Genomic DNA, 27109 nt, shown 5'->3' on the forward strand with positions numbered 1-27109 from the left:
ACTCTCAGAGTCCGCCGAGAACAGCGAGGATGCTTCTGCTGCTGTTGATAAGACTTGTGTTTCCTCTCGCACCAGTCAGCACAGAACAGCCTGTGTGAGCTTTCATGTGGGTCATTACCCTCCCAGTCAGGGACGGAGCTTCATGAAAAGTCACATAAATAATACAGTCATTCAATTAATATTTTCATAATATGATGATTAAACTTTATTTATTTATTTAAGTTTACAAATTGTGTTACGTTAACAATGAATAAAAATAAGGTGAACAAAAACTAAACCCAAAATAGAAAAATAAAGTGCAATTCATACTATTCAATTATTCAAGAAAATTAACACAAATGTAGCATAAAAGAAAATATTCTAAGGTTTAACAACAAGCAAGGAAATGTTTTGATAGTGGCATCGATAGAAGGGTGAGTAAAATGACGGTAATTTCAAAGTGCACTTCTTCAACAGAGTTTCTTGAGCAAACCAAATGTATGTTTGCCTAACTGTCACTCAAACACGGGACTCAAACATGAAGATGATTTCCTCAATGCGAGTTCCTCCCTGCCTCATCAGATGAGCCACATTTGATCTTGTTTCATCACGGGCTTGAGCAACAGCTGAAACAATTCGGTCTGCTCCCTCCCGAGGTCGCCTGTCAATAGCCCGGGCAAATCAATTGAGATGTTCGGGAAGATCATCGGTTTGAAGAGTTAAAACGGCTCCCAGTGAAAACAAGAACTGTCCTCCAGTCTGGACCTCTCTTGGGTCCTATTCGACTCCGCCCACTTTCCTGCTGCACAGCGCAGCGCCGCTTCTCAGTAGAAGCGCACCAGCTCCATCAGTTCCCTCGGACCCAGCCCGGTCGCAAGTTCACTTGGATACTTATGGACGGAGACTTCCATTTGGATTTACTTTTCTAAGGGTGAGTGATTTCTACGGGTTGTTGCAGTATGTTCTCGCGTCGTCTCAGCGTAGTGAGAGGGGAGAATTGTAACTCGAGTCGAGCCACAGTTTTAACACAGACAGTTCAACAGAATCTTAACGTGGATACTTGTCAAAAATGAAGGAAACCATCATTCATTTTGTAATACTGTAGACGTATTTGCGAGAGGTTTATCAAGCACAGGACTGAAAATAAAGACTTGAAAAATAAATAAATAAATAAATAAAGAACGTTAAAAAAATCACTTTAACGTAAAACAGTAACAAGTAGAGCGTAAACAATTACAAGGAAAGACAAAAATAACAGCGGTAAAAAAAATATTGTGACGAGAGTGTGAACACTACAGTATATTTATCAATGGTAAAGTCATTATACTCAAGATAGAAATATATATATTTTAAAATACAGAATAGAAATGTACTGAAGTAACGTGCCCGAGTTCATTTTCAGTGATACATAGAAATAAAGTTAAATCTGAAAGTCCAATCAAAATATATTTTATACGAGCTTAAAACGTTTAAAAAAAATCAGTGGTTAAAAACATCAAAAACACCAATTCAATACAAAATCTGACGATGAATGGCACACGAGACGTGACAAATCAAGATGAAAATATATGAGCAAGTCTGACAGCAATTCATTGTAAATATTTTATTAAATATAAATGTAATTAATCAACTGTTGAACTCTTCACAGTTATTGTTGTTGATGGAAATTTGTCATGACCACATTGAGGTTTAGTTATACTTTGAATTGATGGCTGGAGTTTGTAAGACCTGTAAAATAGATTATACATTTCCTAGAGAAACCCAACGTGAAATTATTCTGTGTAAATATGCCAATAACCATGCACTTAAAAAAAGAATAAACAACAACAATAATCATCGTTATAAAGAAAGAACACCCCTTCATTCATGGCAAATTTCATCAATTATAGTGCAGTGTTACTGAAGCATGATTGGGTGAACCAAAGTGAAATACATTGTTGGACATGAAAACCAGCCACTTGGATCCATGCTGCCTTGATTGGTGTGAACAACTTGGAAATGATCTTCATGCCGAGTAAAGCTGACGTGTTTATGGGCACGCATGTTGTTTCAGTTGTCCCTCTGTTGTCTGACATGTCACGTCTGACATGAAACTAAATATGCCTGCCTACATGTTTACCCTCCAGCAGCAGCAGCAGCAGCATGTCATTACACTCACCACAAGCTGGGCCCGACCCAGCTAGGATTTTTATCACCCTGCATTCTAATTACTGCGCTTACATGACATAACCTGTCACTTCTCATGCACGTGGCATTAAATCAGCCCGACCGGACTGAATGAGTGGACGTGCTCAAGTGGAAACTTGTGGCCTTGGACTCTACCAGGAGGCTAACAGGTGTGTGGGACTTGTTACAAGTTGTGGATGCTTTGATAAGTGAGACCCGCTAACAGCCCACCAGGGAGGGGCAGTACCACACACACACACACACACGGGCCCACTGGATAAACATGTCGGATCAATAACAAGCGCGCTGGCTTTAGTAGTTACAACACACAATCCCAATAACTCATGTCAATGGTAACATCTATCATTGTAACAAGCCCACACTACGATTTAATACTCCCAGTTTTCCGTGTTACTACACTAATGTCTGTGCTCCTAAAGTATCAGCCTCATGAGTTCGTCTCCTATGGAATTTTTTTTTACCCAAGTCCAACATTCCAGTGAGCGGCACCTTCTGTGACCTCGGGGTGTCATTGACGCACCCTGTAGGGTCAGCAGCAGAGGTGTGAGCTCTGGGTCTGGTGCTGTATTTGCTCTGACACAGCTGGCTCCTTTTGTTTTGTGCTGTTAGGCCCCACATGATGATGCTGGGAAAGGTAAAGTCTGTCGCTTGCCATGCAAATGAGATGCTGTTACATTGTTTTCTTTGTTACTTAAAGAGTAAGTAACAAAGTTCAGAAAGGTGCACAGGTACAACTCAAAAATAATAACTACCTTCCACTGAACAGTTGCAATTTCATGGACATGCTGAAAGTGGCTGGTAATGATTTATAATTGAATTATATTAACTGAAACAGTAAAAATACCTTTTGTTGACTAACCTTCACTATCAAACTAACAAGAGGCTCAAAACCCTTCATCTCTTGAAGGCATGTTTTTTGCTGCTTGGATAGTTACTGTAACATGATTAAAAAAAGTAACCATTGTTCAACAAAATGTGATACATCGTTATGTGTTGCAGAATAAATGCAAAATAAAGAAGGGCATTGCTGGGGTAAAACAAAAGACAAAAAAAGGACAAAAGGATGTTTGAAAAAATGCATAAAGCAATATCAAGAACATTTTTTAAAAATATACTTTATATGGAAGAAAAGACGGAAAAAAACGAAAGTGTAACAAATGTAATTGTGACCTCACATGGACCAGGAAGTTCCAGTGTAAGGGCCACATCTGGCCCTGGTGCGACACTATTAGTCCTGCACTAGGTCCTGTGCTTTCAAAGTGAATCCAAACATATCGAACATTTTAGGACACTGTAGTCCAACAAATATTAAATAGCATGAAAAGATGAAAGGGGAAAGAAGGAGACATGTTTATATTCCAGATCGCAACAGATAAAGGAGCCAACGGATCAGACGGGGGAAGCCAGAGCCTCGAAGGATAGATGCTTTCTGAAGCATGAAGGTGTTTTCTTGCCTGCAGAGGAAGTATGTTGTGGCAGGATTCAGGTGGATCATGAGTGGTGCTAATAGAATTGAAACTCAAAAGAGTAAAAGACGTGGTCTTATCCTGCATCTTGTATGTTTGTTCACCTGGTCAGCGAGTGAAGGACGGGAGTCTGAGGAGGTGGGGAAGGCTTTTTAGCGCCAGCTGCTGATTTCACTCAAGAGATTATGTTTGTGTGCTTGTTTTAAAAAATAAATCTGCGTGAAGATGTGAGGTGGTAGGTACCGAAAAGGAAATATACACAGGAATGAGGAAGGAGATGAGAATGAGAGGAGGCGCGAGGGCAAGAACACTGAGGGAAAAGCAAACATGGTTCCAATCAACATGGAGGTCGACACGAAGGATGTTTAATGGTCATAGCTGAGATAAACAATCTGGAATGTGTTTGCATACACACATGCACGCGCACACAGACGTGGCTCCCATTGAACTTCAGGTCAGTTTGATTTATGTCCAACCAACTGTACATGGTGACATGGAAATATTTCATTTGAGATTAAATGTGATGTATGATCATACAGTTAAACCCATAAATGGTGATATTTGTCAGAAAAAAAGAAGAAAAAAGTAGAAAGAAGTTGAACAAAGACTTTACTGTTGTACAGCGACTGAGGCTCTCTAACCAAACACGAACCTCAAAGGTCACACAACTCTATTTGCCGTAGTCTTTTGCCATCATAGGGTTTTGTTTCTCACAGTGCAGTGAATACAGTTAAGTTGCGGGAGTGCCAGTGTGCTACTTTGACTGCTTTGAGAAAAAAAAGAGACCCGAGCTAAGAGGTAAAGAACATCAGTGTAGGTTAGTGTCCATGTGAAGATGTCATTTTAGTTCAAATTTATGGCATCATGTACCTATGCAAAATTAATCTGCGGTTTGGCCACCTGATTCGATTTCAACGTTTTGTCACGGCAGAATCAACATGTCGCAAGCTAAAGTCCACGGCGGTATTAGCTTGACCTTTGCACAGAGGGACCCTCCCTGATGGGGGTAACTGGACAGATGAGGGATTAGGGGATTAACCATGGTACAAGAGCGGCAACAGCTATTCTTTTACTCACGAATGTTACTGAGATTATCACTTAAGTTAGAGTTTGTTTGTGTTGATCTACCGGTCTCAGTCGTCAGTTATGAGGAGGGTTATTTGATGAACAAAATAGTTTAATTTTATAGATAAATGCTCATTGATACTCCGATCAGAAATAGTGCTGACTCTCTTTTAAGGGCAACTCCCAAGCCTTTATGCGAGTACTAAAAAATTACTAGATTGGAGGGAAAGATTTGGTGAAATGGACAATCTGCAAAACCAAAAATGGGACCTAAATAATATTGCTGATCTTCTCCTACTACGTGCTATCATTTTCTTAAAATCTTTACAGCATTATAGTCATTTATTTATTCAAAAATGTACATTCATTTCTAACAGCATGCTCCCTAACCCTAAGGTTAATAATACACAAGTATGGAGTTCTGAACACCACTGTGTGTGCACTTTCACATAGTATTTCATTTCTTAAATACATTGTTAAAATCACATTTATGAAACTGCCAAACCTGAAGCTGGCAGTGGTTCTGGTTTCTCATTGAGGTTGACATATTGCTCCCTGTTGGAGACTTTAAGTCTTCTCTGCTTTAATAGCGAAACCTCCTGGTTCTCTCCAGACCATTTCTATGACACCTGATACGGCCGGGCCATGTTTTTATGAAGCCCTGATTTAGATGAAGTGTAGGTCGTGGTGTTTGGGATAGATAAGTTGGAGGCCTCTGTCTGAGCTGCAGTCCAAGGTCTTTAACAGGATTAACGGCAGAGTCAGACGGTAATTAAAGGCCCCATGTGTGTCTCAATAATCTCAGAGGTTATCAACTAGCCCCTTATCCTCAAACTGTGAGTCAGATTCAGTCTCATCACAGAATAGTATTTCTGTAGTTTTTTGAAAATGATAAGGTTATTCTCATGGACCCCTCTATATTGAAGACAGCAAGACAGCAGTATGCAGTATTAGACTCACTTCCATCTGAGTCAACGACTCATTTTTGGCAGGTTTTCAGATCAGTTTACGCTTGCTAGAGAAACACCTGTTGAACAGCAAATCTTTACTCGTGTGATCTTTGTCTCAACATCACCATGCATTGGAGGTGCTCAGGTTTTGTTCAGTTGAATTTCGTGTTTAGCCAAGTTAATGTTTGTAAAGCGCACGCGGCTGCATTAACTTGACTTTGTCGGCCGAATTTGGCCCCCTGACCTTGAGTTTGACACGTGCTGTATGTATGATACAATGTTAAACAAATGAAGACAGACAGACAAGAAACAGCAAGAGGTTCAGAAGAAGAGTGTTTTTCCTCTCTGCTGCCAAAAAAATTGCTTTTTTTAGCCGGTGCTAGAGTCCAATGTCTAGCTTGTCGCCGAGCCGTTTCCTTTGCTGGGGTGCGTGGGAACCTGTAAAAGATCCGTGTAGAAGGATGTAGTCCCAGATTTGACATCACACCTCTGCGTACTGGTCCCTGGAGCCTCAACATGGCTTCGATCACAGCTGGTATGTGGCGTGCTTCCTTCCAGATGCCCCCACTTGAAACACCAGCCAGAGGAGGTGGAGTGGAAGGCCGTGGTCGGCAGCAAATTACAAGGCCTGCTTTGGTCCTGACGCAATCCTCATCTCATGAGCCATAGCGAGTCATTAATGGAAGCAGACTGAGTTTAGCATGTGTGGGAGGCCCATGGATGTTTGGCTGGTGTGGGGGAAGTTTTGTAGGAGAAGCAGAGGTCTATGTCCTGGCTGCCTTCAGCTGTCAAAATATTGTAGGGCTGCCGATCCATTACTCTGCTGGCAAAGGACAACTCTGAGGACTGGCCAGTCTTTTCTCTGGTTGGAGACTTTCTGAGTTTTACTTCAGGCCCACACCTTCATTCATACATTGTTTTGTGGACTCAGTTCTCCTCACTGGCCTCAGTGGCCTCGTAAGTGATCCAGACACTCAAAGGTTTCCCTGTGCTTTTACTCGTACAAATTAAATTTCATTGCCTGTTAAAGAACTCAAATATGCATCGGTTGGCAAATGTTTAACTTCATACCATATTCATCAATATTCCCGGGGCAGTTCATGTCCTCGAGAATAAGTAAATTATGCTGTCACATTTGGATGTTAAACCAGTTTTTTAAGAGTGGTTTTATCAATTAATTTGTAAACGTCTTTATAAGTCCAGCTTGTCATGAATTTGTTCTTGAATGCACCAAATTCAGAAATCCTCATCTGCATCGCCATACATTGTGATTTATTACTACTCTAACTTGAAATTGTCTGGGCCCACAGTCTCGACCCTCGAATGTCGTAGTGGAGATAAACATCTACTGTTAGCAAATACATATCACTGGTGATGGCACAGTTTTGACAAAGTAATTCCCTTCGGTTTTTTCATCCTGCATCTGTCTGTTGATCTGTTAAGATGACAACAACAGAAGAACAGAGTTTTTTCTTTGACAGTGGGACAAGGAAAACGTGGCGTTTTTGTGGTGCTACAAATGACCATCTTGACCATTTGACCGGCATCACATTTGTCACTATGTGATGCAGGGTATTGAACTATATTGATAAAATGTAGGGCAATAATATTGGTCAGCTCGGCAGAGGTCTGCCTGGTCTTAGCTGCATTTCAAATGCACATTTTAAGGAGAAGACTACAACTGATCAAATCACAGTAAGGTTTCTGGGGTCTGGCGACACTCATCTGAGGGTTCAGTTAATGGTGAAGATTTGCTTGAGTGGTTCTAGTTTCTTATTAGTTTTCTACATTTTTATTCTAATTGCCACAGTTTTTTTTTTCAAAAAGGTTGCGGGTAGCGAGAGATCAGACATTTGAACCATTAACCACTGAGCTGCTCCATGATCAAATCGACTTTAAAGCTGCTAAGGTCTTATCTCTTAGGTCAGACTTTAGCTGTTTATGGACAAACCCTGATGAAAGACCTTCATCTCCAGAGCCTTGTTGTGAAAGTGAGATGAACTCTGTCTGACCCTCCAGTCAGACAGGGAAGGTCATCTCAGACAGGACTACCCTTTAAGTTGAGCAATTTTGGTGGATGAGTCGCAGACTTTGGCGCAGAGAAGCAACTGCTGTCTAATTTTAGATGGTTCCAGACCAGTGAACCTTTGGAACGCAGAATCTAAAAAACTTCTTCTTTAAGTATGATATAAACCGTGAAGCGGACGCCCCAATCCTCACTTTAAAGTAACTCTTTGTCCTGGTTTTTGTTTTCACAGGATGGTTCATTGTAACCCGCAGAACAGAGTGCAGCTGGAACTGGACCTATTCCTGATCAGTGGCGTGAGCCAAAGCCTAAAGAAGTCAGTGGAACCAGGCGACTTGACCGCATGAAGTCCTGCTTCCAGGAATACAACTGCACAGTGTTCTCCTCAATTTGTGACAGCTTAATGTGGCCTGCTATGAATAACAACAATGGACTGAGACTGGGACTGAACCTGACTCACACTTGACAGAGTCCAAATTTCTCAGCCCTCAGCTTCAATTGGACCATTCGATCGTGACATAAACGCCATTTTATTACATTGTTAAACCATCCATCTGCAAGCATGAATCTCCAGGAGAAACTCTCTGGCCTCAAAGGTCTTGTCACACACTCGCAGGGCAAACGGCGTCACAAAACGGACCTGACCGTGGACATGATCAGCCCTCCCTTAGGCGACTTCCGCCACACCATGCACGTAGGCAGAGGTGGCGATGTGTTTGGAGACACCTCCTTCCTTAGCAACCACGGTGGGCCTGCCAACGGAAACAATGGGGAGACTGATTCCATTTCCACTCCTGACAGCAGGCTGGGCTCCTTCTTCTCCAGGACACTTCGACAAATCAGGAGGAGTTCTGACAACCGACCAAGAGAGGCATCCAAGGATCTGTCACCCCCGCCGCCTGCCATTTCTCCCATCATCAAGAACGCCATCTCCCTGCCAAGGCTGGATGTGGATCTGCCCAATGGGAGTCCCACCACCAAAGTGCTCTTCCCCAGTGCTCAGAACTCACCAGAGGAGAGGAAAAGCTCATATGGTGAGGACAGAGTGTTGTTACCAGACTAAATAACAAGTGACTTTTGGAGTGACTCAGGTTTCACACCAAAATAGACATGCTCAAAGTGAACCCCATGAGAACGGCACAATGTTAAATCAAACCCAGGAACACAAGGCTAAAAGAATAAATAAAAAATACACATCTCAGAAATAGTGCGCATACATACTGTATATGGGTAGCATGTCATCACTGAAATGAGGTCGCCGTTTTGCAAAATATTCATGTACTTTATTGGCAAACAAGTACTCTTTCAGTCTCTACTCGATACATCGGAGCAATTTCTTTTAAATGCTTTTTAAATGATTCAGAAATAAATATGAATATCGTACACATTTGTTGGTTGCTAAATAAAATAGCATATTGTTACAATTAAATACCAACAAATTCCATTGACACTGGAAGAAAAAAATGTATCCAACCCTAAGTCGAGTGTGCACAGAGTGTGCACCACTAGCTGGAGTCAAGCTCTTGGGAATTCAGATGAGAAGACAGAGGAAGTGATACAACAAAATAAAAGCAGAAGGTGACACCTCGTCCAAATATTCTGAGGCTGTGACCTAATAAGACAAGCCGTAAGAGATGACAGTTTGAAAATGTGGCTGACTTTTGAATCTTTAGACACAGTCAGAAGAGCCGTGTTCCAAACACATCACTATTGATGGGCTGGGAAGTGTGTCGCCTCTCAGCAGGGACTGTTATGTCAGCCAGAACAATCCACTTCGGATTGACAGATGATGCAAATTGCGGCACAGTTTAGCCAGATAAGCGATTCAGATCACCAATTTTAATGCAAAATAAGCTTTGGTTTGAATAGAAGTGTTTCAATGCCACCCGTACTGTATATCTGATGCAAGCTATGCTATTGAAATATAAAGACCCTTAATTCTGGTGTCCATATTTTGAGAATGTTTTTCATCAACTGACTGCAACTGGAAAGGTGAGTTATGCCAACAATGATCATAACCAGCCTCCTCACTGTGAAGAAGCAGGTCTACTTTAACATGCAAGTTGCTCTCAAGACCGCTCATAGCGACAGACATTAAATCATGTGACTGGTTTCCCCCCAAACTGGTCGTCTTGCAGGACCATGTGGTAGAGATCTGGCTTGCGAGACCAATGCTCAAGTGAGTCATTGCCTCTGAAATGAGCTTCAACTCCATGAAACGTTTTAATGAAGGGGTGAATTATTTTTGTTTCAACTGCTTTTCCTTGCTATAACACACCGTGAGTTACGCGACTGTTTGTCACAGCAACGTTGATCCACTTCTGTGTGATGAAGTGTTCATTTTTTTCAAATGAACATACAAGATAAATCAGCCCACATCTGATGTTGGTTTTGGCCCATGCCGTGGAAAATGCCCAATCAGGAAACAAACAGGATTCCACGCTTGCGCATGAGTTCCCCTTGTTCAGCATTCCAATAGATTGGCCCTTCCGTTTTTACACTTAAAAGAAATGTGCTCCTTGGATCTGCTGTCTTAACTTGATGAAAGTTTTTTTTTTTTTTGTTCATATTTGATCTGTCAGTGAAAGCTATTTTTACCAGAAGGGCATCTGTTTGTGTTCATTGAGTCCGAAACATTTTTCCCAGGAAAATCAAATCATGATCTCACATGTTGTGTGAGTTTAAGGATTAAGTGAAGTGCACTGCCAAAGCCCTAACTATCTCCTGAGACAGCGGATAGATGTTTTCCCTCACATCAGATGTCAGTGGTGCAAACACTTGGCTGAAGGATAAATGACTTATAGCCAGTTACGACTGGAAGCTTCAGATAAATGGTGATTATCTGCGGCGGTGCAGGCAAGCTCATCCATCAGCCTCTTGCGATGGAGACACGTTCACCTCAGACGGCTTCATGACTCATGAATAGACGCTTTCACACTGATAACACTCACCAGTCCAGACTGCAGAGACAACTAGCTGTCAGCGTTAGATGATTCCACGCTCACTCATTGTTTGTGCAGTGATAAAGTTTAATGAAGGCAGAATGGAAAATGCACACACACAAAAAAAAAATCAAAGAGGCTCTTTAGTGATGGTTTTTTTTATTGTCAATAATCAAACATCACACTGATAGAGTGGCTTTGCTTCAAGATAAAGTTTAAAATGCTCGTAATTTCAAAGTTATATCAAGATGAAGGTCACAAATATCCACCTCATTTGAAATACTCTGTTGACAACGGAAGCGCGACAAAGACTATCACCAAAACGTTTGGAGCTTTAACATTTACGTTTACAAAAACAAAACTGACTCACATGTCATCATGGCAAAATGTTGCATTTCAATAGTTATATATATATAAAAGCAGGAAAGTAAAAGTTAAAAAGTCACTCCATGATGTCCCTCAGCGCTGTCATATGTCTAGTGCCTCATAATTCCCATAATCCTTTGCCGTCTCCACGAACAAGATTTTGTCAAAGCAGTTTGAATTACTTAATCTGAACTCTGTCTAAGGGCCAAATTTGTTATTTTTGAGGAGATAACTTCAAAATTGACCAACTTCTTTCACACTTGTGTATGTTAAGGTGACTCTTAGTCGCCCAACACAACAGCAAGGTAGACCGTGTGTAACTTGTGTGCTCATACAATGCAGTGGCTCTTGTTTCACATCATGAATCAAAGTTCCTATCAATATACCAGACTTCATTGCTCACATTGGCATTATGACGTAGTAGCGCACGTCAACAAGGCCATTATTACATTGCTATCTGCTGGTGAAAAACTGTCACTGCAGTCTAACTCGTGTGTTTCAGAAGCGTAAAGAGCTCAAATGAAAATCATTATGTCAAAGGTTTATTAGGTGCATACATTGGTGTATGAAACCTATTTATGATTTATTGAGTTTAATAGTATTTATGTGACTTTTGTGTACTTGTATTTGTGTTAACACAAATTGCCTTTGCTGTTGTTTTGAATGACACATAAAATCACTCACACCTCAGTCCCAAATTATTAATATGAACTGCAGATTCATGTTCAGTGTATGAAAGTAGGGCAGACCTTATCTTATCACTGCTTTGGCTGTTGTGCACATATCTTCGGTCTGTGCTTAAAATAGTCTCGGGAAGATTCATCATGGTGTGCCGGTGAAATCTGAGTAATGAATGCAATTTAAATAGATAGTGCATCTTTTTTTTTTACTCTTGTTATTTGTGTAAACACGCCACATTGTTGATGCTTTCTTTTTTTTCATGGTGAGTTAATGTGGAGCGCATCATGTAGTGCATTTTTTCCTCCCACCAAACACTGCTTGACTCCTCAGTGTTGGCAGAAACATGAAGAGATCATTTTAATCTCTCAGGTTAAAGAGACCTCCACATGACTCCCAAGAGCTTCTCCAAAGAAGTTCACATTTAGTTCACATGAATATGGTGTTGCTCAATAATAGGTCAACTGTTTGTAATGTGCTGTTTGACTGACATTTTGCACTGACTCCTCTATGTTTAATGATGATCTTGTTATTGTATGTATTATTAATTACTTATTTATCAATTATTTATAGCCCATTAATCCACTTATTACTGTCTAAAAAATGATGTCTTACATATTGATGGAGTCCACACTTTTCCTCAGGTTTCCTCCCACAGTCCAAAAACACATAGATGAATTGACTCCATTCGCTTACCAGGATATACAACAGTAATAGAATGAATGAAAAATGGCCGCATCAATTTGACTTCTTATATTTCTAATTTTATTGTTGATGCATTTGTGATGTTAGTTAACTTTTTGTCTGTGTGGGTCTCTCAGGTCTGGACTCTGGATTCGTCACTCTACCCCGTCTGTCCCGCTCCGAGCGCCAGCAGCCCTCCATCTCCTTCCCCACATCCTGCTCCCCGAACGTCCATCGTGGCTCGCTCACCGACCCATCTGATGTCATCCTGCCCTCCTACTCCACCTCCGTCCTGACCTCGGTGATGAAACCCAGCAGCACTGCCGCCTATTCTGACTCCCTTCCCTCCCTCACCTCCCTGGACACCTTCACCTTCGACCTAGGGCCGTCTCTCATGAGCGAGGTTCTAGGCCTGCTGTCCTGCGACTCCGAGGAGCATGCTCACTCCTGGGAAAGGGAAGAGGAGGGGTCAGCGACCAACGATGGATCAGAGATGGACTCCGCTACCATCTCATATGTGGATTCTCTCCTGAGGGAGGAGTGTGGGAGTGGGAAAAGCCCATCTGGCGCCGAGTGGGACGAGCAAGTGCATGTGAGTGGAGAAGTGACTGGTTCTCCGGAGCGAGTGAGGATGGAAAGCGAGCGTTTCCAGAACGCCTCAGACGTGCTCGCTCGCCATTACGGCGTCGGCAGTCTCGTGAAGGAAAAAACCAAAGTGGGGGATTCAGAAACGATGATGATCAGCCCGGCGAGGAAGAAGACCTCCTACAGTTACCTGGATGATGATGACGAGATTAAAGTCTAGGACGACGTGTCGCCTTTCCACTTCCATTCCATTTTTGATCAAGACTGGCTCTTGAAACACACTAACTGCAACGTGACGCTGGCTGAAGTATCCAGCACTGGGACGCTGTCAGGATATCAGCGGCACACTTTGTTATGAATGTATATGGAGTGAGAGAAAGACTGTTTGGTATGAGATGAATCATTGGGTAACTAGACATAAGAAAATGGGGAACACTAATAACATCGCTACGACAATCCTATGTATTTCGCAATGACGTTTTGACGCACTCTGAATGACCTCATAGTCAGCTACTAAAGTTATCCTGTATAACTCAATTGCTTTCTCATTTAAATCAACAAGTGTGAAGAGGAGTATTGTGCCATAGATGTTCAGTCTTAGGTTGAGGTTGGTTCCTTAAAATATACCTATCTATCACTGAGTTCATCGGGACTTGGGGACCGAAGACTAGATGCACCGGGTGATGCAGTAATTGTGGGTGAAGATAGGGACATTTTCTAACTTATTGATGAACCACTGAGAACTGGAAAATAATTGAAGATAAACAACCAAAAAATGGCAGGCTATCACATGGACATATCGTAAGTCTTTGGACCACATTGCAGTACTTGGACTCACACTGTGTTTCACAAAAAAAGACAAAAAAAAACCCACACATAACGCATAAAAATGAAGTCACACAGTAAAACCTGGAGGCGTATATATTGTATAACTAAAAAAAAAACATACTATTACCATCAAATATACAAGATAATCACATTCGCTTCACTCTCGGTTTGGAACAAACACGTCCTCGTGACCTCTGTGTTCAAAATACATGGCAGTCCGCTGCTCTAGACAGATTGTACAGATGGTCATTCACTAAACTCAGGAAGCCTACGTGAAAAGGGAGACAAGGCCGAGACAGCTCAGCGTTTCAGTCGCAACAGCAACTATGGGACAACAAACCAATCAATTGTGTCACGACGCACCTTTTTATTTGAGTGACTGCCTTTTGTCACCATTGACATGTACCGGTTTTTATACATCAAGATGTCAGCTGACCTCGCTTAGTTATATACATATATAGATATATGTACACACACACACATATGTTTAACCAACCTCAGTAAGCTGCAGTTCACGCCCAGTAGCCAATGCTATGTTGTTATGCAATAACAATAAAGATGCTTCTACTTAGTCTGAGTGTTGATTGAAAAAGCTGGAAAAGCAACAGAAAATGACCAGCTCTGTCGTCTCATTGAGCTACTGTGGGAACCACTTTCCCTTGTGATGGAGGGGGGAGAGGCGGAGGACAGTTTGGTGACCGGGTTCCAGGTTTTTTGGAGGGCGGCTTTTTAAGGTTGGCAGGCTGATCTTGTGGCATCACAGCAGTTCCAGCAGCAGAGGAGGGCGGAGGAGGCGCCTGATGCCTCGGAGGCTCTGGGGCTTTAGGCTTAGGGAACTTGGGCACCACGGCGTCGTTGAGGCATCTTTTGGCTGTGTGTAGGACAGAGGCAGTTAGAACGTGGCCCTCAGTGGAATAAACTGTTGATATAAAAACAATGCTGCTACAAGTGAGGGAGCCGTGACATGCTACTTTGGTCAGCCATCTGTTGATTCTTGTTTCCTGAACACTTCCTGGCTGCCACCACATGAGAAACAATCTGGGGGTTTGCGTTCACTTGACAGCAGCGCGCTATATGACAGTGGAACAAGCCTTCTGAGAGGAGTCAATATTAACGGACATTTTCTCAGCTACAGACGTGTCATCACCGTTTCATGATGTGGCGCTCTGATACAAGCTACCATCCGAGCGTGATAAATAACTAGAACGAGTCAGTGTTTCTCCTTATGGCACCCACACCCATTTGATTTGTGCGTGTGTGTGTGTGTGTTTGTGTGGTCTACAATACAGCCAACTTCCAAAATGACTCACAGACAAACACATATAGAGAAACAAACCTAAATTGCAACTTGCTGGGACCGTTAGCGGATCTCCAGGGTAATAAGAAGAAGAAGAAGAAGAAGACACCAAAGAGATAAAGTCACCACACCAGACATGAAGCACTGAGTTGAGAAGTCACTCTGAAAAAATGAAGCTTCTGGTGGGTCACCCGAGACATCAGGTGGCATGTTGTGTTCTGACTGTAATTATACATAGTTATACCAAAATTAAATCTCAATATGAACATAAAAAAATAATATATTATACTAAATGGACACCGGCTGGTGAGTGTGATAATGTTTGATCATTGACAGATTGTGTGAGCATGTGATCACAGTTGCATGTCCCGTGAGTGATTCAAGCGCTACCTCAAACATCCTGTATCTGATGATGCCTTTGGTCCGTGCCTACATTCTATCGAGACTAGTTGGTTATAGATGTGCGTCTCCACTCACGTTTTGGAGGCAAGGCCACCTTCACACTCTCTGGAGCAGCTGAAGGGGAGGATATGTTGCCAGGCTGTTGATCCGAGAGTTTTTCCGGAGGGGGGCTCCTCGTGTAAACGGGGTTCGGTGCAGACTCTTTAGACTTGGAAGGACCCTGGTTTGATGTTGCGTTTGAAGTGAGTGAGGGCTGGAGAGCGTTGACGTTGGTGGGTCCAGCTCGAGGTGCCGGAGTGGGCCCGCCTTGACTGAGAAAGGTCGGCTTTGACTGGACCATGCTGCAGTCCTGGGTGGCTGCGCTGAGTGAGTGAGAGAGTGAGCAATGGTGAGTCGTGAGCAAGAAAGTCTAGTGAGAATTAGTTGACAATAATCATCAAAACAATTTGCATACAAGTTTGACCGAAGTATTTTCATTTTCTTTTTCAAAAAAAACAAATTGATATTTTTTTAGATTGATGTATTTTAAAATTTAGCATCTAAAATTACTAAGCCATTAGATAGTTATTCACTTACCATATTTTACTGTTTTCTTTTCTTGCAATTTTTCAAACATGTCTCTCATTATTCTTCTACAGCTCTATAAAATGAATTCAAGTCTCTTATAAGTTGTGGTCGCAATATAACTTTAATATCTGCATATGATGAGGAAATAAAGCAGGGGACACCTTCAGAGTAACAGAAGAAATAGTAGAATCAAAACATTAAATGGTTTGTAGGTATGGATGAAAATATAAATAGTGAGTCTTCACAAATCCATTTAAGAAGACGACTGTCAAATTATTGGACAACTTCTTTTAACATGAGCAATACCTCTTCGTCTTGGAGAGCGTGAGCTGGTTGGAGAAAGAAGAGGACACGGATGAAGCGGCGCAGGAGGTGCTCCGGCTGGCTTTCTTCTTCTCAGACGGAGTAAGAACTGAAGATTGAGAGCCACTCCTGAGAAGTTGGGGGATCTCAAAAGACGCCTCTAACCACAGAGAGTAAAGGATTGGGAGATATTTTGTTAAAGTTTCAGTGACACCCGTCCTAGTTCCAGTCATTGCAGAGGTTAAAATATGAAGCAAGAACAAGTATTTAAAAGCATGTACCTTCAGGGAAAAGGTCAGAGCTGTATTGAATCAGAGGCTCCACGACTGTCACCACCTGCACTGAGGAGGCTGCTGCCATGTCAAACATCGCCAGCTCACTGGCAAAGAGAAAATGACCTTTATTTAGATTATCACCACTGGTTGACCCAGTTTCCACCATAGCTTTACCATTGGTCCCTATTTCGCCTATCGCAATCGACCGTCATGGACTGCTCCGCAGCATATTGACCAATGAGAAAAGTGAACAGATTTGCATTGTGTAATATGGATTCATTCAGTCATGCAACTGCAACCAGGCAACATCCTGTTTTGAAAGAGTTTTGTGGCAAAATATAAAGTCACATCCCCTTTTGTTTTATTATTGTGCAAAAAAATCAGCAATTTCATTTGTCTGAATATTAATATCTATGATGCCTCGCATTTTGTTCCTCAGCCTCCAACTTGTAGCCTCTTTTTCTGCAAACAACAAACAACATTGTACAATACTCAATATATTTATAAGTAAAATATTGCTTGTTTATGGTAGGAAGATCATTGTGGTCATTTATAAGTAGCTCACATGCTTTTTGAAAAGGTCTGAGCTCCCCTGGCTTATACAATATTCCAACAATCTTGTGTGTGCATCGTCATCATCACGATGACCAGCAGCGCAAGAGATGACAATGAGAAAGTGCTCGCACCCTTCACTTTGGGGCCAGAGAAGATTTGGGCCCAAAACGATGGCAATGTTACTTGGACTCATCTTGTTGATGGCCTGCTGCTCTGACAGCAGAGAAAGGAACTGTACCAGGTACCTGAAAAAGAAGATCATAGGAAACAATGAACTCTAGTTTTCCCAGTAAGTAATCCAGCTGGAATCAAACGTTCACACCTGAGGTTGTTATAGTTTTCACAAGGCAGCTTCTTTAACAGAGCTCGGAACTGCTGCAGCTTCTCTGTCAATTCTTTCTCCCTGTAAAACAGCAATAACATCTATAATAATAGTAATAATAATAACAATAACAATAATAATAATACGTACCCTGCTGCTTTAAACCAGTCATTGTAGAGTTCAAAGGTCATGAGAGGTTCTGGTAGTTCTCGTAGGTAACACTTCAACGCTCCTGTTGTCACACACACACTCAGAGTCATCATGCTTCTACTCAATAAATCGATTATGTGTATATGTTTAGCTGCCTGTCAAATTGACAACTGGATGCACTTATGCAGGAAGTTGCAAATATAATGACGGGAAAATAAAGAATTACCAGCGACAATAAAGTTCACCTGCTACAGCGTGAGGATCCATGCTGAATTCGCTGTGATCAACTGTCCCCTGGTCCAGACAGGACTTCAGCCGCTTGACCACCGAGGCTGCTGCTGCCAGCCGAAACAACCCCTGTGGAGGAGGACGATGGAGAGCTGACAGGCTGTTACCAAGTATTCCTGCGCATTCACTGGTAGAACTTTCACCAGAGTCAGCAATGGCACCGTCATGGGCCTGTTATTATTATTATTATTATTATTATTATCCCATGTATTCTCCTGGAATACTAGAGGACAATTCAGTCACCAATTCACCACTGCACATAGGAATTCCACGCACAAAAGACCCTGTACTTGTAGTTGTACTATTACTCTTCATAGTCATCACTAGTGTTGTAGAAGTGTAATAGTTGGTGAAATAATAATGATGATAATATTAAACCCCTAGATAGTAACTGTAGTAGTAGTCGTAGTAGTACCAGTAATAATAGTACCTAATAGTAGTGATAGTAGTTGGTTTTTAGCAGTAGTACCCATTACTGTAGAAATCTTTTTTGGTTGTTTTTGTTTATTTATTTATTTATTTTTGCAATAATGTCATGTTTTTCAGTCCACCATGTAGTATAAGAATAACAGAATGTTGGTCGTAATGTTATGGCCAATGTGGGTATATTCATACATCAATATGCTGACCAAATTTAGCAATTGTCTGGCAGATAAAGAGAGTCATTTGACGTTCATTTCAACATCAGCAGTAAAGAAAGAGTGATACCTCCTCCCTCATGCCTGTTTTCAGCAGCATTGAAATACACTCCTGGATGGGTGCTGCGATTTCCCTCTTGCTCTGCGACAAATGAGAGAGCAGAGTTTCTCCATAGACCTTCCGACCGGACAGGGTCAGGGTGGGACCTGCACACAACCAAGTCATGGGGAGAAGATGACTCTGACATCCTACAGTCCAAAGTAGCAGCATAAACTCACCTTTTCGATTGCTATCTTCTTTGAGTTCACTGATGTTCTCATTCAAGAACTCATGTGAATGTTTGTGGTATTGTGCTTGTAGTTCCAGAAGCTAAAACCAGGGCAATGTTACAGATCAAAAAACAAGTCTAAAATACACTTCTTTTATTTTGACTCACTCGAATGAAATAATTGGAATAATCTTCTTCCTTTGTGGCAAAGTGGTATAAATCTGCTGAGTACTGGTCCTGGACAGACAAAACCAGAGGACAGATCATGAAAGCTCCTCTCACATTTGCTATCAAACACCAGTACCCTGATGCTCTGCAGCTTCCTCCAGGCTTCTTCCATTTCTTCTCTGAGTCCATCCTGCTTGGCCTGCGCCCCAGTGCTGCTCTGGCTCCTGAGGACGAGACCCTTTCTGCGGTCAGCGAGTTCATTTGGATGAACTGCACTCAGGACAAGCGAGCGCTCACCTGATTTTGGCGTTGTTCCAGTCCATGGTGAGCTTTGCAAACTGCTTCTTGTTTTTGAGGATCTCGGGCAAATCATCCTGCATGGAGACGTCAGTATCTTACACAGGATCACTCAATAATTGTTCTCACACTGTCAACTCTGCCCACAACTGGTGAACAGCTCAACATCTCCAAACCTCACCAAAAAGAGCCAACGTTCCTGCTCCAAGCTCGACCACAAAGATTGCATGTTCAGCTGCCTGGACTCTTTTCACTGGTACATTGACAGTTGCATTAACTAACTCTCCAGACCAGGGTCCAATCAATTGGATTCTTCTGTTTTGAACTTCCACCCATTGGCCACGAATGTGTGTTCTGCTTAACACCAAGAGTTCTGCTTAACACTTTCTCCTCTGCTTTGACAGTGGGCGGGGTTTTCCTCACCATATTCGGTATTCCAGGTGTGTTTTTTGTGTGATGTATTTCAAGCACAAATCAAACATGACACTATTCTTCACTGTGCAAATAAACTCCACGATTTCTGAAAATGAACTTTTTTTTATCTATGTTTTGTCCATAGTAAAAGAATTGATTTTTGGTCTGATATTCAATAATTGTAATTCAATATGATACGTTCTTTTGTAGTGAATTATTTTTAAATATAAGAAACAATATATGGAATGTTAATTGAAAATGTTGCAGGGGCATCAGCGGATTTAATACTTGAACCTATTAAATCACAGGAATCCATCTACCTGTTTAACCGTTAAGCTGAAGAGCTGTGGTATTACCGCACCGCCGTATATATATATATATATATATATATATATATATATATATATATATATATATATATATATATATATATATATATGCTTATATGAATAGAATCAGTGATTGACTGAGGGAACGCTGGTCAGATTTAAATCCATACTGTCATAGCTGACTTAAAGAAACCTCAGAGGTTCGAGGAATCACTTGAGTTTATACCTCACCTCACTGAGTTTGTTCAGAGGCTCCAAAACTTCCTTTTCGAGACGAATCTCGAAATCTGCCAACATGGTGGCCAACATCTTCTCCATGAAGCAGCACATCTCCAGCACCCTCCTGTCACGCACACATGCATACACAACAGCTGAGTTATTTTTGTCATCTAACTGCTTTATTGTAAAATGTAAAATGCTTCACCGAACATGGGCTGTAGTTCAATGCAAGATTAAATAAGATATCACCGTGTACAATAAAATCCATCCCAATGTATTTATCTCGTGTTTGCTAAAGTAATTTCACATCTCTCAAATAAGCTTGCACTGCTGCTACAAATAACAAGAGACATCTGACCAACACACGCAGACGTTAAACACGGCTCGCACATCTGACTGCATGTGTTTGGCGACTTCCTTGTTTGATCCAGAAGTGAAAACAGAGTTGTCAGATGACGGTCACATGATCAGGAAACACATCAGGGATGATGTTTGGGATCAAGCAAGTCACCTTATGGGCGAGTCTGCGTCGAAATCTTTCAGGCTCTCGGCCATGCTGAGAGACAGCAGCATCAGAGGCAACTTTTTCTGTGGACAGAACATGTCACGACCTTTAGCGACTTGTTTGGGGTCTGAGATCTGCATGGTTACAGGAGTGTCACTACCATTCTCTTCTCAGTATCCAGTCCGGTTTGGCTCTGCATGCAGGCCTGCAGCTTCTTATACAGGACCTGCGCTGCCTTCTTGGTCGGTTCAACTCTCTGTTCCACCTTAAGTCGTGACCACACAAGTGATCACACATCAGCTACTTGTGATTCAGTTGTGTGAGATAACCAAATGTCGTTTCATAGAGTCAAATATGAATAATCTAATACAATGTGACTCTTGAAATGATGACGTGCATCTTTTGGTCACTGCTGTGTCTCTAGATTACGACTAGATATTTAGGTTTGTGGCCAGATTATGAGTTTGGTTGGGCTTTTTTCATCTGGATCAGTAGCTGCTGTGTCATGGCTAACATGCTATTGTAGAAACATGACACATCAGAAAAGGCAATATGTGTCTATAACTGCTCCCTGGACCAGAGCAGAAAGTCACATACTAATTCATACTGATAAAAAATAGATCAGCACTGGCACTGCTTAGTATAAAATGTATCACAATGTAATACACACAGCAGTTAAGTCTGTTCATGTCCAGATTTTTCTTGTTGTCCTCACAGCATCTCAATATTTCCAATGATATGATCACAACACTCAACAATCCATCAGCTTTAGTAGACAAACATAAAGAAGAATAGAACCTAATGTAGGAGGTTCTAATGTGAGTGACCAGGCTTTTATAAGGACTGTGGTTTTGAGAAATAGCATGAATTAAGACAAGTTCCTACCACAACCAGGTCCTCGTGTAGAAGTCCTGTGGCATCCTGAGACCTGCAGGTGGGAACATGTGAGACCAGTATATTACAACGTATCATATCGAGCGTTGTCCTGCACCAATACTGCTGTCATCAGAATTCAAACATTTATGACAGCAGAATGAGGTTACACACTCAAGTAAAAGAAGATTTCCACATACAAAACATTTCTTCTGTTATGTTTTCAGCTAGTATTTCTAGCTGATATTTCTTTTTTTTGCAGGATATTCATATGATATCATGATAACACACACGTTAAATGAGCTACAAAAGCAATGAAGTGAGGGCTAAAGTGAAACCATTCTTGACTGTCACTTTCATAAGTCAGCAGAGAGCATGTAGCTGTGGCAGCGCTTTGCAGAGTACATTGAAAAGAACTTACACTACACAAAATAATGCTGTTGAGGATCATGTTAGCTTTTCAGTATTTTTTTGTGACAATTGTATTAAATATACCACTTTAGAGAGGCCAAAATATGATTCAATGCAAGTTATTGAATACCGTACTTCAAATAGCTAAAGCTCATACAGTAGAGATTTCATTTTTCATAGGAATGCAATGTTTGGAGTGATAGAGAACAACAACCAGAACTTTGTGGTTGCAAGTTGAGGCCCGGATTTAAACACTTCTGCGTGTGCGAAACATACAAGAGACAAAGAGGAACCTGGTTGACTCCACCCCCAATTTAGTTTTTTTTTTTTTTTGTTGTTTGATTGATTGTTGGCAGCAAGACTCATATTAAAGACATAGACAGAAATTACTAAAATTACAACGTGATATCCAAAATTGTCAAAATAATATAACACATTGGTCTGAGTATTTTCAAATATTCACAATATTTGGTGTCACTCGTCTAGTGCCAGACATTCTTAAATCTAAAAATAATATTTAATGCAAAATAAATAAAATAAATAATAATAATAATGTTGTGTCTTTAAACTCTTGACCAAAGAAATCAGACGTTCACTCAGTTTTTGTAATACTGATTACTGTATATCATTATATGTGGATGACACTCTTTTGTATTACGAGATGCTTCACAAATTTAACATTTGCTTTCTTTATGTGATCATTTCATTTCCCTGTCCATATAGAAAATCAATTGGACCAAATCAGCATTAATGTCCTGAAATTCTTGAGCATCAGGCACCTTTTTATCAGGAGAAATACCAATAGTGAGTTTCAAATATCTTCAGTGAAAATTTTTGCATCATTGTCTTGATGGTAAAACACAACTTACTGAGTTTTACTGATATGAAAAAGAAATATAATCTCCCTGGTATAGCCTTTTTTTTTTAACTTACAGCAGAGACCAGCGATGCATGCATATGGTGTACCATGCACCACTGCCCTCAACACATCCTCTGCATAAACTGCTGACTTCATCACACCTTACCCGAGGAGTGGGAAGAAAACTTTACAAATTCTTTTCTGAAGCCCAAACACGATTTCCAGTGAAAGCTGCATGAGCTCTAGCTCCCATCAACAACTCTAAATTGGGGTACTGTGTGGGCCAATGGAAAAATGACAACCACGACAAGTGTTTCACTATGAAATTAGCGAAATCACCACATTGTGACCTCTGCGCACATGGAGGCTTTTTACATACAGTATGCACTGGGATTGTGTTGATGTGTCTCCATTCTGAGAACGACTTGCTTCCTCCATAAGTGACTTTATTGATGTTCAAATCCCACATTCACCAAAACTTCTGCTTTTAAATGACTCCGACTTCAACTTGTCACGTCAACAAAGACGGATATTATGGGCTGGGTGTAAAGAAGCTTGCTGTGAAATGAAAACCACCACATTGTCTGACAATTCCTCAATGGACTGATACTTTACTGGACATTGTACAGATGAATGCATGCTGCCAGCTCCAAGACTTAAGGAAGATAAGTGATATCTACAACACGACAATGTTTAATAACTATACATATTTAAATTTCAAATAAACTGTCAGGGGGAGGGGGACCGCCAGAAGGTGGGGAGGAGGGATTTGGTTTCACATGGAAAGTGATCTGCAAAATGTATCTGTATATTTTGCTTGACCAACTTTTAATTAAAAAAAAATAATAATAATAATAATTAAAATAAATAAATAAATAAATATATATATATATATATACACTAGTTTTTGCATGTGTGTGTGCCTGTATAGCTTTGGAAACATACTTACTTGAGAGTCCAAGTCTCAATTTGAGGATGACAATGTCAAAACAACTGGGTCATTATAATAGGTTTCAGTTTGGTTCAGAGTCCTGGTTCAGTTTGGCCATTTGTTTTGGATGGTTAGGTTTGGGGTGAGAGGCTGGGAAAAGGGTTATGGCAATGAGAGGTCCCAACAAGGACTCAAACATGGCTGTGTGTGTGTGTGTGTTATTTTTTTATACTTTTATTTTAACGTTGAGTGTGAATCTTGTGGTTTTTCTCTATACCAGCCGTGAGGAGGGTGTCAAAGAGAACTGATCTTGCACCGGGTCATGAGAACACTCCAGGTCTCAAACCACCAGGAACTCTTGAACGACTATATCACAGACGGTGATTTCTACAAAAGTGTGATGAAAAATAAGATGAAGAGTCAAAACAATTCCTCACTACCACATGGTTATGATTTATCCATGATGAAATCATTTACCGCGCTAACAACCTGGAACCTTCCACACTGCATGACCTTAATCAATAACTAGCATCGAAGAAAGTAGTTACGACTGTGCTTTTACAGTACATCCGCCAATTGAACCTATCTCACACAGTGTTTCTCACTGACTTGCCTCTTTAAGCTAACACCAGCAACCTCGTCTACGTGTTGAGAGAAAGTGAGAAATCATTCAAAATCGGAGCATATCTCAGCGACCGGTGTCATAAACTGTCTGGCGACTGTACTGAGGAGTTTGTGTCTCGCTCACACTATGCCGAGTTACAGAAAAAAAAAAAAGTATAAATTTTGTTTGCTGACTCTTGAAGATGAAAATAAGTTTGCTTCTAATGAAACACATTGGGTGAATTTTTGATATGAGCATCACCAAGCCATTAGCACAATCATGTTAACTCAGAATTTATTTCTACATTGTAAACACACTTGTACCTTAAAAAAATATTTAAAAATCTAAAAAATGGCCCTCAGATTTACCCCAACCAAAATGTTTTTTTGTTGAAAAGTCCGAAGCCTCAACCAGAGAGGATCATGGGTGTTTTATCATTGAACTCACAGGTCTCTTGCCAAGAAACATAAAAACATTATGCTCCCAAGTTGGCGGGACTTATAAATCCAGGCTTTAAATGTTTTACAGGTAAACATTCCTAACTCTCAACTCAAGGAACTGAACAAGCAATTGGCAATAACATCAGAAGTTCCTGCAGACTCCCAGTCTTGTGACTAATTCGGTTTGTGTCTGAGTCCGAAGCGGCTGGGATGAGCATCATCACCTTAAGTCTGAGGTCACGGTTCTCAACCGGAAATGGATGGTTTTCTGGGCGGGGAATGAGGTTCTCGAGTGAGGGAGTAAATGAGTCTGTGAATTGGCGCAGCAGGGGCGGTACTGCAGTCGTTCTACCGCACTGTTGTGTGTCAGAGAGAGCTGAGCCAAAAGGCAAAGCACCTATGGTCATGAGCTGTGGATCATGGCTGAAGGAACGAGGTCTTGGATACAAGCGGCTGAAATGAGTTTTCTCTGATGGTCGGCAGGCGTCTCCCTTAGAGATAAGGTGAGGAGTTCTGTCACTCAGGAGAGACTCGGAGTAGAGCTGCTGCTTCTCCGCATTGAGAGGAGTCGGTTGAGGATGCCCCCCCCTTCTCCGCACGTCTCCCAGTGGAGGTGTTACAGAAGGGTCGACCCAGGACCAGGTGGAGGGATTATATCTCTTCACGGGCCTGGGAGCATCTCGGGATCCCTGAGTCAGAGTGTTTGGCATGGCCTTTGACGCTGCTGCCGCCACGACCCGGCTATGGATAAGTGGATATGGATGGATGGATCGACCTTATATTGAAAAGGCGCAACCAAAAGTGTAACCTGGTCTCACTACTGAGTTCTCATGCTGAGTGTGGAACTGACCATTTAATGTTAAATTATTTTTAGTATAATTAATACAAGTAGTTTGAACGTAAATCAAAACAAACATAATCAATACACGATTTTGGAAATCTATTTATTTTGACTGTAATTTCCACTGTGACTAGCTTAAGCTGAGCTGTCAGTAGATGTGGGCAAAGTGTGACCTGTGGCCCACATGCGGCCCTCTGCCTGTGTTTAGGCGGCACTCAAAACTACTACTGTCTTGAAAAGATATTAAATGTAAATGTATTTTGGGTCACATTTATGGCATTACAGACATTTAAAAGTTTATTTGAAGATAAGGTCCCCAGAAAGCACATACCAGAGAAGGAATGTTTGGGTTGTTTTGTTTTATACAATCACACACCTGTGTTGCATGTGATGTTGCCTAGCAACTTCAGTTAAATGAGCAGTTATAACTCTTATTCTGTTTTGTCTGTGCGGTGACAGCTCATGACCATTTATTTCCCTACTATGGTTAAGTCATGAAGCAGCAACACTTCCCTCCACAGAGTTGAAAGAGAAACTTTCACTACTTTAAATCAGCTACATAATACGCTATATCACTTTATTCATCTGTGTATGAGTACACTTTAATAAAGTAATACACCTTAAACCAAAGAACAATATATATATTATTCCTTCCTCCGCATCCAAACAGGATCCCCCCCCCCTCCAAGTACAGGAGATGTGGCACTGTGGAGAGTTGCATTCAGGCCTAGTCTGGTGGGGGAGTCAGGACTGCAGACTCCGGGTCTTTGTGTCCTGACAGTTAAAACCAGTAGACCATTTTAACTGAATACAGTAATAGATCCAGTGCCTGAAACAAAGTTCCCATGCTAAAGCTTCCTCATTGTCATACCGTTTGTTTGATTGCTTTGCACTGAATTTTAGATTAACATACTGAACAAATCCAGTTTTGTCATTATTTTCATACTCATCAAGCCTTACTCGTGCACTCACCAACAGCTCAGAGACAAAAGACAAAAAGAAACCTTGATTTTACACATCCAAAAGTCAATCTTCTCTCTGTTGGGACAAATGTCATAGCTACAGACACAGGTTAAGAAGTTGTTCTACTTCACTTCACACTATCAAAATGAAAAAAGTGTCTTACTTTGCAGTGGAGCCAAACTGCTTCAAGAGGCTGAAGGACTGACGGAACATGGTGGATCTCAGAATAGAGGTCCTGAAGTATGCTCAGGTTCTGCTGGTTGTCTTTCGCAGAACCAGAAGGCAGGCACTTTGTATTAGAGCGCGTAAGTAATGTCGCTTGTTCTAGTTTCCGACACAAGTTTGACGTGCAGGAGGAAGTTGCACATTTGAGGCGGAAGTCGCCCCCCCCCACTCTTTCACAGCTACAAAGCGTCACAGAAACTCCATGTAT

The 27109-nt window shown here is 41.3% G+C and overlaps 2 protein-coding genes across 3 annotated transcripts; one reads left to right on the top strand and one right to left on the bottom strand.

The window, feature by feature from the left end:
- Window positions 1-748: 748 nt before the first annotated feature.
- On the top strand, window positions 749-14328 carry cdc42ep1a (CDC42 effector protein (Rho GTPase binding) 1a). Its single transcript, XM_053852786.1, has 3 exons — window positions 749-910; window positions 7906-8707; window positions 12481-14328. Exons 2-3 carry the CDS (start codon window positions 8236-8238, stop codon window positions 13146-13148), a joined length of 1140 nt encoding a protein of 379 aa, XP_053708761.1. The 5' UTR covers window positions 749-910; window positions 7906-8235; the 3' UTR covers window positions 13149-14328.
- Window positions 13849-26991, bottom strand: sh3bp1 (SH3-domain binding protein 1). 2 transcript variants are annotated; one of them, XM_053852766.1, is made up of 18 exons: window positions 26840-26991; window positions 21640-21682; window positions 20915-21019; window positions 20761-20837; window positions 20262-20373; window positions 19288-19364; window positions 19127-19214; window positions 18991-19059; window positions 18833-18923; window positions 18624-18760; window positions 17873-17984; window positions 17628-17709; window positions 17478-17558; window positions 17287-17400; window positions 16607-16704; window positions 16329-16485; window positions 15531-15817; window positions 13849-14627 (listed from the first exon to the last, which is right to left on the bottom strand). In XM_053852766.1, the coding sequence occupies exons 1-18, from the start codon at window positions 26887-26889 to the stop codon at window positions 14386-14388; spliced, it is 2022 nt and encodes a 673-aa protein (XP_053708741.1). In that variant the 5' UTR covers window positions 26890-26991; the 3' UTR covers window positions 13849-14385. The 2 variants fall into 2 exon arrangements, with proteins under 2 accessions (XP_053708741.1, XP_053708747.1); XM_053852772.1 differs by lacking the exons at window positions 20761-20837; window positions 20915-21019 and having other exon boundaries at window positions 26840-26985.
- Window positions 26992-27109: the final 118 nt, after the last annotated feature.

Source organism: Synchiropus splendidus, chromosome 1 (assembly GCF_027744825.2).
Source record: "Synchiropus splendidus isolate RoL2022-P1 chromosome 1, RoL_Sspl_1.0, whole genome shotgun sequence".
NCBI lineage: Eukaryota > Metazoa > Chordata > Actinopteri > Syngnathiformes > Callionymidae > Synchiropus > Synchiropus splendidus.